General features: G+C 37.2%; 1 protein-coding gene across 1 annotated transcript in view; it reads left to right on the forward strand.

The window, feature by feature from the left end:
• SLC2A4 (solute carrier family 2 member 4) overlaps window positions 1-12,417 on the forward strand; it is a 157,954-nt gene that overhangs the window by 69,716 nt on the left and 75,821 nt on the right. Inside the window, exon 3 of the mRNA XM_040415429.1 lies at window positions 9,698-9,867. Coding sequence (XP_040271363.1) covers window positions 9,698-9,867 — 170 coding nt within the window. The remainder of the gene's footprint in view (window positions 1-9,697; window positions 9,868-12,417) is intronic.

Here is a 12,417-nt window from a genome sequence, read left to right on the forward strand (position 1 = left end):
GTACACTATTACTCTATGTGTATTAGGTTATGTAGAGGTAGTACACTATTACTCTATGTGTATTAGGTTATGTAGAGGTAGTACACTATTACTCTATGTGTATTAGGTTATGTAGCGGTAGTACACTATTACTCTATGTATATTATGTTATGTACAGGTAGTACACTATTACTCTATGTGTATTAGGTTATGTAGAGGTAGTACACTATTACTCTATGTGTATTAGGTTATGTAGAGGTAGTACACTATTACTCTATGTGTATTAGGTTATGTACAGGTAGTACACTATTACTCTATATATATTAGGTTATGTAGAGGTAGTACACTATTACTCTATGTGTATTAGGTTATGTAGAGGTAGTACACTATTACTCTATGTGTATTAGGTTATGTAGAGGTAGTACACTATTACTCTATGTGTATTAGGTTATGTACAGGTAGTACACTATTACTCTATGTGTATTAGGTTATGTACAGGTAGTACACTATTACTTTATGTGTATTAGGTTATGTAGAGGTAGTACACTATTACTCTATGTGTATTAGGTTATGTAGAGGTAGTACACTATTACTCTATGTGTATTAGGTATGTAGAGGTAGTACACTATTACTCTATGTGTATTAGGTTATGTACAGGTAGTGTAACATCCCAGAGTATACCATCACTCTATGTGTATTAGGTTATGTAGCGGTAGTACACTATTACTCTATGTGTATTAGGTTATGTAGAGGTAGTACACTATTACTCTATGTGTATTAGGTTATGTAGAGGTAGTACACTATTACTCTATGTGTATTAGGTTATGTACAGGTAGTACACTATTACTCTATGTGTATTAGGTTATGTAGCGGTAGTACACTATTACTCTATGTATATTATGTTATGTACAGGTAGTACACTATTACTCTATGTGTATTAGGTTATGTAGAGGTAGTACACTATTACTCTATGTGTATTAGGTTATGTAGAGGTAGTACACTATTACTCTATGTGTATTAGGTTATGTACAGGTAGTACACTATTACTCTATATATATTAGGTTATGTAGAGGTAGTACACTATTACTCTATGTGTATTAGGTTATGTAGAGGTAGTACACTATTACTCTATGTGTATTAGGTTATGTAGAGGTAGTACACTATTACTCTATGTGTATTAGGTTATGTACAGGTAGTACACTATTACTCTATGTGTATTAGGTTATGTATAGGTAGTACACTATTACTTTATGTGTATTAGGTTATGTAGAGGTAGTACACTATTACTCTATGTGTATTAGGTTATGTAGAGGTAGTACACTATTACTCTATGTGTATTAGGTTATGTAGAGGTAGTACACTATCACTCTATGTGTATTAGGTATGTAGAGGTAGTACACTATTACTCTATGTGTATTAGGTTATGTACAGGTAGTGTAACATCCCAGAGTATACCATCACTCTATGTGTATTAGGTTATGTAGCGGTAGTACACTATTACTCTATGTGTATTAGGTTATGTAGAGGTAGTACACTATTACTCTATGTGTATTAGGTTATGTAGAGGTAGTACACTATTACTCTATGTGTATTAGGTTATGTACAGGTAGTACACTATTACTCTGTGTGTATTAGGTTATGTAGCGGTAGTACACTATTACTCTATGTATATTATGTTATGTACAGGTAGTACACTATTACTCTATGTGTATTAGGTTATGTAGAGGTAGTACACTATTACTCTATGTGTATTAGGTTATGTAGAGGTAGTACACTATTACTCTATGTGTATTAGGTTATGTACAGGTAGTACACTATTACTCTATATATATTAGGTTATGTAGAGGTAGTACACTATTACTCTATGTGTATTAGGTTATGTAGAGGTAGTACACTATTACTCTATGTGTATTAGGTTATGTAGAGGTAGTACACTATTACTCTATGTGTATTAGGTTATGTACAGGTAGTACACTATTACTCTATGTGTATTAGGTTATGTACAGGTAGTACACTATTACTTTATGTGTATTAGGTTATGTAGAGGTAGTACACTATTACTCTATGTGTATTAGGTTATGTAGAGGTAGTACACTATTACTCTATGTGTATTAGGTTATGTAGAGGTAGTACACTATCACTCTATGTGTATTAGGTATGTAGAGGTAGTACACTATTACTCTATGTGTATTAGGTTATGTACAGGTAGTGTAACATCCCAGAGTATACCATCACTCTATGTGTATTAGGTTATGTAGCGGTAGTACACTATTACTCTATGTGTATTAGGTTATGTAGAGGTAGTACACTATTACTCTATGTGTATTAGGTTATGTAGAGGTAGTACACTATTACTCTATGTGTATTAGGTTATGTACAGGTAGTACACTATTACTCTATGTGTATTAGGTTATGTAGCGGTAGTACACTATTACTCTATGTATATTATGTTATGTACAGGTAGTACACTATTACTCTATGTGTATTAGGTTATGTAGAGGTAGTACACTATTACTCTATGTGTATTAGGTTATGTAGAGGTAGTACACTATTACTCTATGTGTATTAGGTTATGTACAGGTAGTACACTATTACTCTATATATATTAGGTTATGTAGAGGTAGTACACTATTACTCTATGTGTATTAGGTTATGTAGAGGTAGTACACTATTACTCTATGTGTATTAGGTTATGTAGAGGTAGTACACTATTACTCTATGTGTATTAGGTATGTAGAGGTAGTACACTATTACTCTATGTGTATTAGGTTATGTAGCGGTAGTACACTATTACTCTATGTATATTATGTTATGTAGAGGTAGTACACTATTACTCTATGTGTATTAAGTTATGTATGTAGAAGTAGTACACTATTACTCTATGTGTATTAGGTATGTAGAGGTAGTACACTATTACTCTATGTGTATTAGGTTATGTACAGGTAGTGTAACATCCCAGAGTATACCATCACTCTATGTGTATTAGGATATGTACAGGTAGTACACTATTACTCTATGTGTATTAGGTTATGTACAGGTAGTACACTATTACTCTATGTGTATTAGGTTATGTAGAGGTAGTACACTATTACTCTATGTGTATTAGGTATGTAGAGGAATAACACTATTACTCTATGTATATTAGATTATGTACAGGTAGTACACTATTGCTCTATGTGTATTAGGTTATGTAGAGGTAGTACACTATCACTCTATGTGTATTAGGTATGTAGAGGTAGTACACTATTACTCTATGTGTATTAGGTTATGTACAGGTAGTGTAACATCCCAGAGTATACCATCACTCTATGTGTATTAGGTTATGTAGCGGTAGTACACTATTACTCTATGTGTATTAGGTTATGTACAGGTAGTACACTATTACTCTATGTGTATTAGGTTATGTAGAGGTAGTACACTATTACTCTGTGTATTAGGTTATGTAGAGGTAGTACACTATTACTCTATGTGTATTAGGTTATGTAGAGGTAGTACACTATTACTCTATGTGTATTAGGTTATGTAGCGGTAGTACACTATTACTCTATGTATATTATGTTATGTACAGGTAGTACACTATTACTCTATGTGTATTAGGTTATGTAGAGGTAGTACACTATTACTCTATGTGTATTAGGTTATGTAGAGGTAGTACACCATCACTCTATGTGTATTAGGTATGTAGAGGTAGTACACTATTACTCTATGTGTATTAGGTTATGTACAGGTAGTACACTATTACTCTATGTGTATTAGGTATGTAGAGGTAGTACACTATTACTCAATGTGTATTAGGTTATGTAGAGGTAGTACACTATTACTCTATGTGTATTAGGTATGTAGAGGTAGTACACCATCACTCTGTGTATTAGGTTATGTAGGGGTAGTACACCATCACTCTATGTGTATTAGGTTATGTAGGGGTAGTACACAGTCACTCTATGTATATTAGGTTATGTAGAGGTAGTACACTATTACTCTATGTCTATTAGGTTATGTAGAGGTAGTACACTATTACTCTATGTATATTTGGTTATGTAAGTGTAGTACACTATTACTCTATGTGTATTAGGTTATGTAGGGGTAGTACACCATCACTGTATGTGTATTAGGTTATGTACAGGTAGTACACTATTACTCTATGTGTATTAGTTTATGTAGGGGTAGTACATCATCACTCCAGGTGTATTAGGTTATGTAGGGGTAGTACACTATTACTCTATGTGTATTAGGTTATGTAGGGGTAGTACATCATCACTCCAGGTGTATTAGGTTATGTAGGGGTAGTACACCATCACTCTATGTGTATTAGGTTATGTAGGGGTAGTACACCATCACTCCAGGTGTATTAGGTTATGTAGGGGTAGTACACCATCACTCTATGTGTATTAGATAATGTAGAGGTAGTACACTATTACTCTATGTGTATTAGGTTATGTAGGGGTAGTACACCATCACTCCAGGTGTATTAGGTTATGTAGGGGTAGTACACCATCACTCTATGTGTATTAGGTTATGTAGGGGTAGTACACCATCACTCCAGGTGTATTAGGTTATGTAGAGGTAGTACACTATCACTCTATGTGTATTAGGTTATGTAGGGGTAGTACACCATCACTCTATGTGTATTAGGTTATGTAGAGGTAGTACACTATCACTCTATGTGTATTAGGTTATGTAGGGGTAGTACACTATTACTCTATGTGTATTAGGTTATGTAGAGGTAGTACACTATTACTCTATGTGTATTAGGTTATGTAGAGGTAGTACACTATTACTCTATGTGTATTAGGTTATGTAGAGGTAGTACACTATCACTCTATGTGTATTAGGTATGTAGAGGTAGTACACTATTACTCTATGTGTATTAGGTTATGTACAGGTAGTGTAACATCCCAGAGTATACCATCACTCTATGTGTATTAGGTTATGTAGCGGTAGTACACTATTACTCTATGTGTATTAGGTTATGTAGAGGTAGTACACTATTACTCTATGTGTATTAGGTTATGTAGAGGTAGTACACTATTACTCTATGTGTATTAGGTTATGTACAGGTAGTACACTATTACTCTATGTGTATTAGGTTATGTAGCGGTAGTACACTATTACTCTATGTATATTATGTTATGTACAGGTAGTACACTATTACTCTATGTGTATTAGGTTATGTAGAGGTAGTACACTATTACTCTATGTGTATTAGGTTATGTAGAGGTAGTACACTATTACTCTATGTATATTAGGTTATGTACAGGTAGTACACTATTACTCTATATATATTAGGTTATGTAGAGGTAGTACACTATTACTCTATGTGTATTAGGTTATGTAGAGGTAGTACACTATTACTCTATGTGTATTAGGTTATGTAGAGGTAGTACACTATTACTCTATGTGTATTAGGTATGTAGAGGTAGTACACTATTACTCTATGTGTATTAGGTTATGTAGCGGTAGTACACTATTACTCTATGTGTATTAGGTTATGTACAGGTAGTGTAACATCCCAGAGTATACCATCACTCTATGTGTATTAGGATATGTACAGGTAGTACACTATTACTCTATGTGTATTAGGTTATGTACAGGTAGTACACTATTACTCTATGTGTATTAGGTTATGTAGAGGTAGTACACTATTACTCTATGTGTATTAGGTATGTAGAGGAATAACACTATTACTCTATGTATATTAGATTATGTACAGGTAGTACACTATTACTCTATGTGTATTAGGTTATGTAGAGGTAGTACACTATCACTCTATGTGTATTAGGTATGTAGAGGTAGTACACTATTACTCTATGTGTATTAGGTTATGTACAGGTAGTGTAACATCCCAGAGTATACCATCACTCTATGTGTATTAGGTTATGTAGCGGTAGTACACTATTACTCTATGTGTATTAGGTTATGTACAGGTAGTACACTATTACTCTATGTGTATTAGGTTATGTAGAGGTAGTACACTATTACTCTGTGTATTAGGTTATGTAGAGGTAGTACACTATTACTCTATGTGTATTAGGTTATGTAGAGGTAGTACACTATTACTCTATGTGTATTAGGTTATGTAGCGGTAGTACACTATTACTCTATGTATATTATGTTATGTACAGGTAGTACACTATTACTCTATGTGTATTAGGTTATGTAGAGGTAGTACACTATTACTCTATGTGTATTAGGTTATGTAGAGGTAGTACACCATCACTCTATGTGTATTAGGTATGTAGAGGTAGTACACTATTACTCTATGTGTATTAGGTTATGTACAGGTAGTACACTATTACTCTATGTGTATTAGGTATGTAGAGGTAGTACACTATTACTCTATGTGTATTAGGTTATGTAGAGGTAGTACACTATTACTCTATGTGTATTAGGTATGTAGAGGTAGTACACCATCACTCTGTGTATTAGGTTATGTAGGGGTAGTACACTATTACTCTATGTGTATTAGGTTATGTAGGGGTAGTACACCATCACTGTATGTGTATTAGGTTATGTACAGGTAGTACACTATTACTCTATGTGTATTAGTTTATGTAGGGGTAGTACATCATCACTCCAGGTGTATTAGGTTATGTAGGGGTAGTACACTATTACTCTATGTGTATTAGGTTATGTAGGGGTAGTACATCATCACTCCAGGTGTATTAGGTTATGTAGGGGTAGTACACCATCACTCTATGTGTATTAGGTTATGTAGGGGTAGTACACCATCACTCCAGGTGTATTAGGTTATGTAGGGGTAGTACACCATCACTCTATGTGTATTAGGTTATGTACAGGTAGTACACTATTACTCTATGTGTATTAGGTTATGTAGAGGTAGTACACTATTACTCTATATATATTAGGTTATGTAGGGGTAGTACACCATCACTCTATGTGTATTAGATTATGTAGAGGTTGTACACTATTACTCTATGTGTATTAGGTTATGTAGGGGTAGTACACCATCACTCCAGGTGTATTAGGTTATGTAGGGGTAGTACACCATCACTCTATGTGTATTAGGTTATGTAGGGGTAGTACACCATCACTCCAGGTGTATTAGGTTATGTAGGGGTAGTACACCATCACTCTATGTGTATTAGGTTATGTAGAGGTAGTACACTATTACTCTATGTGTATTAGGTTATGTAGAGGTAGTACACTATTACTCTATGTGTATTAGGTTATGTAGAGGTAGTACACTATCACTCTATGTGTATTAGGTATGTAGAGGTAGTACACTATTACTCTATGTGTATTAGATTATGTACAGGTAGTGTAACATCCCAGAGTATACCATCACTCTATGTGTATTAGGTTATGTAGCGGTAGTACACTATTACTCTATGTGTATTAGGTTATGTAGAGGTAGTACACTATTACTCTATGTGTATTAGGTTATGTAGAGGTAGTACACTATTACTCTATGTGTATTAGGTTATGTACAGGTAGTACACTATTACTCTATGTGTATTAGGTTATGTAGCGGTAGTACACTATTACTCTATGTATATTATGTTATGTACAGGTAGTACACTATTACTCTATGTGTATTAGGTTATGTAGAGGTAGTACACTATTACTCTATGTGTATTAGGTTATGTAGAGGTAGTACACTATTACTCTATGTATATTAGGTTATGTACAGGTAGTACACTATTACTCTATATATATTAGGTTATGTAGAGGTAGTACACTATTACTCTATGTGTATTAGGTTATGTAGAGGTAGTACACTATTACTCTATGTGTATTAGGTTATGTAGAGGTAGTACACTATTACTTTATGTGTATTAGGTATGTAGAGGTAGTACACTATTACTCTATGTGTATTAGGTTATGTAGCGGTAGTACACTATTACTCTATGTATATTATGTTATGTAGAGGTAGTACACTATTACTCTATGTGTATTAGGTATGTAGAGGTAGTACACTATTACTCTATGTGTATTAGGTTATGTACAGGTAGTGTAACATCCCAGAGTATACCATCACTCTATGTGTATTAGGATATGTACAGGTAGTACACTATTACTCTATGTGTATTAGGTTATGTACAGGTAGTACACTATTACTCTATGTGTATTAGGTTATGTAGAGGTAGTACACTATTACTCTATGTGTATTAGGTATGTAGAGGAATAACACTATTACTCTATGTATATTAGATTATGTACAGGTAGTACACTATTACTCTATGTGTATTAGGTTATGTAGAGGTAGTACACCATCACTGTATGTGTATTAGGTTATGTAGAGGTAGTACACTATCACTCTATGTGTATTAGGTATGTAGAGGTAGTACACTATTACTCTATGTGTATTAGGTTATGTACAGGTAGTACACTATTACTCTATGTGTATTAGGTTATGTAGAGGTAGTACACTATTACTCTGTGTATTAGGTTATGTAGAGGTAGTACACTATTACTCTATGTGTATTAGGTTATGTAGAGGTAGTACACTATTACTCTATGTGTATTAGGTTATGTAGCGGTAGTACACTATTACTCTACGTATATTATGTTATGTACAGGTAGTACACTATTACTCTATGTGTATTAGGTTATGTAGAGGTAGTACACTATTACTCTATGTGTATTAGGTTATGTAGAGGTAGTACACCATCACTCTATGTGTATTAGGTATGTAGAGGTAGTACACTATTACTCTATGTGTATTAGGTTATGTACAGGTAGTACACTATTACTCTATGTGTATTAGGTATGTAGAGGTAGTACACTATTACTCTATGTGTATTAGGTTATGTAGAGGTAGTACACTATTACTCTGTGTATTAGGTATGTAGAGGTAGTACACCATCACTCTGTGTATTAGGTTATGTAGGGGTAGTACACCATCACTGTATGTGTATTAGGTTATGTACAGGTAGTACACTATTACTCTATGTGTATTAGTTTATGTAGGGGTAGTACATCATCACTCCAGGTGTATTAGGTTATGTAGGGGTAGTACACTATTACTCTATGTGTATTAGGTTATGTAGGGGTAGTACATCATCACTCCAGGTGTATTAGGTTATGTAGGGGTAGTACACCATCACTCTATGTGTATTAGGTTATGTAGGGGTAGTACACCATCACTCCAGGTGTATTAGGTTATGTAGGGGTAGTACACCATCACTCTATGTGTATTAGATTATGTAGAGGTAGTACACTATTACTCTATGTGTATTAGGTTATGTAGGGGTAGTACACCATCACTCCAGGTGTATTAGGTTATGTAGGGGTAGTACACCATCACTCTATGTGTATTAGGTTATGTAGGGGTAGTACACCATCACTCCAGGTGTATTAGGTTATGTAGGGGTAGTACACCATCACTCTATGTGTATTAGATTATGTAGAGGTAGTACACTATTACTCTATGTGTATTAGGTTATGTAAGGGTAGTACACCATCACTCTATGTATATTTGGTGAGAGTAGTAGTCTATGGAACTTGCTGCTCTTGCTAAAACTATATAGCATGTCAAAACGTAAGGGAAGTAGCACACGGACATTGCTGTATACTATACAATAGGGGTAGCAGTCTACAGACCTTAGTGGCCATGCTAAAGCTTTATATATTGTATAGAATAGGGGTAGTGGTTCATAGATCTTGCTGCTCATGCTAAAGCTGTATACTTTGTGCAGAATGGGGACGGTAGTTTGTGGACCCTGCTTGTCTCACTCATTCATTTGTCTGATTATAGATCATTGAGCAGAGTTATAATGAATCATACATCAGTCGCCATGCTCCAGAATCACAGACCATTGACCCTGGACTCCTGCGGACCCTGTGGTCTCTGTCCGTGGCCATTTTCTCCATTGGTGGGATGCTGTCTTCTCTCTCTGTTGGGGTTATTTCTCAGTGGCTTGGACGGTGAGTGTCCTTTTCCAAGTATATCCACATTCACTGTTCAATGTATACAACCTATTGCCGCCTGTTATCAGCCATTTCAGGGGAGAGGATGACTGTAGGACAGGAGAATACAACCTATTGCTCCCTGTTATTAGCCATTTCAGGGGAGAGGATGACTGTAGGACAGGAGAATACAACCTATTGCTCCCTGTTATTAGCCATTTCAGGGGAGAGGATGACTGTAGGACAGGAGAATACAGTCTATTGCCCCCTGTTATCAGCCATTTCAGGGGAGAGGATGACTGTAGGACAGGAGAATACAGTCTATTGCCCCCTGTTATCAGCCATTTCAGGGGAGAGGATGACTGTAGGACAGGAGAATACAGTCTATTGCTCCCTGTTATTAGCCATTTCAGGGGAGAGGATGACTGTAGGACAGGAGAATACAACCTATTGCCGCCTGTTATCAGCCATTTCAGGGGAGAGGATGACTGTAGGACAGGAGAATACAACCTATTGCTCCCTGTTATTAGCCATTTCAGGGGAGAGGATGACTGTAGGACAGGAGAATACAACCTATTGCTCTCTGTTATCAGCCATTTCAGGGCAGAGGATGACTGTAGGACAGGAGAATACAGTCTATTGCCCCCTGTTATCAGCCATTTCAGGGGAGAGGATGACTGTAGGACAGGAGAATACAGTCTATTGCCCCCTGTTATCAGCCATTTCAGGGGAGAGGATGACTGTAGGACAGGAGAATACAGTCTATTGCTCCCTGTTATCAGCCATTTCAGGGGAGAGGATGACTGTAGGACAGGAGAATACAGTCTATTGCCCCCTGTTATCAGCCATTTCAGGGGAGAGGATGACTGTAGGACAGGAGAATACAGTCTATTGCCCCCTGTTATCAGCCATTTCAGGGGAGAGGATGACTGTAGGACAGGAGAATACAATCTATTACCCCTGTTATCAGCCATTTCAGGGGAGAGGATGACTGTAGGACAGGAGAATACAGTCTATTGTTCCCTGTTATCAGCCATTTCAGAGGAGAGGATGACTGTAGGACAGGAGAATACAGTCTATTGTCCCCTGTTATCAGCTATTTCAGAGGAGAGGATGACTGTAGGACAGGAGAATACAGTCTATTGCCCCCTGTTATCAGCCATTTCAGGGGAGAGGATGACTGTAGGACAGGAGAATACAATCTATTGCCCTCTGTTATCAGCCATTTCAGGGGAGAGGATGACTGTAGGACAGGAGAATACAGTCTATTGCTCCATGTTATCAGCCATTTCAGAGGAGAGGATGACTGTAGGACAGGAGAATACAGTCTATTGCTCCCTGTTATCAGCCATTTCAGGGCAGAGGATGACTGTAGGACAGGAGAATACCGTCTATTGCCCCCTGTTATCAGCCATTTCAGGGGAGAGGATGACTGTAGGACAGGAGAATACAGTCTATTGCTCCCTGTTATCAGCCATTTCAGGGGAGAGGATGACTGTAGGACAGGAGAATACAGTCTATTGCCCCCTGTTATCAGCCATTTCAGGGGAGAGGATGACTGTAGGACAGGAGAATACAGTCTATTGTTCCCTGTTATCAGCCATTTCAGAGGAGAGGATGACTGTAGGACAGGAGAATACAGTCTATTGCCCCCTGTTATCAGCCATTTCAGGGGAGAGGATGACTGTAGGACAGGAGAATACAATCTATTGCCCTCTGTTATCAGCCATTTCAGTGGAGAGGATGACTGTAGGACAGGAGAATACAGTCTATTGCTCCATGTTATCAGCCATTTCAGAGGAGAGGATGACTGTAGGACAGGAGAATACAGTCTATTGCTCCCTGTTATCAGCCATTTCAGGGCAGAGGATGACTGTAGGACAGGAGAATACCGTCTATTGCCCCCTGTTATCAGCCATTTCAGGGGAGAGGATGACTGTAGGACAGGAGAATACAGTCTATTGCCCCCTGTTATCAGCCATTTCAGGGGAGAGGATGACTGTAGGACAGGAGAATACAGTCTATTGCTCCCTGTTATCAGCCATTTCAGGGGAGAGGATGACTGTAGGACAGGAGAATACAGTCTATTGCCCCCTGTTATCAGCTATTTCAGGGGAGAGGATGACTGTAGGACAGGAGAATACAATCTATTGCCCCCTGTTATCAGCCATTTCAGGGGAGAGGATGACTGTAGGACAGGAGAATACAGTCTATTGTTCCCTGTTATCAGCCATTTCAGGGGAGAGGATGACTGTAGGACAGGAGAATACAGTCTATTGCCCCCTGTTATCAGCCATTTCAGAGGAGAGGATGACTGTAGGACAGGAGAATACAGTCTATTGCTCCCTGTTATCAGCCATTTCAGGGGAGAGGATGACTGTAGGACAGGAGAATACAGTCTATTGCCCCCTGTTATCAGCCATTTCAGAGGAGAGGATGACTGTAGGACAGGAAAATACAGTCTATTGCCTCCTGTTATCAGCCATTTCAGGGGAGAGGATGACTGTAGGACAGGAGAATACAGTCTATTGCCTCCTGTTATCAGCCATTTCAGAGGAGAGGATGACT

The sequence above is a fragment of the Bufo bufo genome, chromosome 1 (genome assembly GCF_905171765.1).
Source record: "Bufo bufo chromosome 1, aBufBuf1.1, whole genome shotgun sequence".
NCBI classification, from domain to species: Eukaryota; Metazoa; Chordata; class Amphibia; order Anura; family Bufonidae; genus Bufo; species Bufo bufo.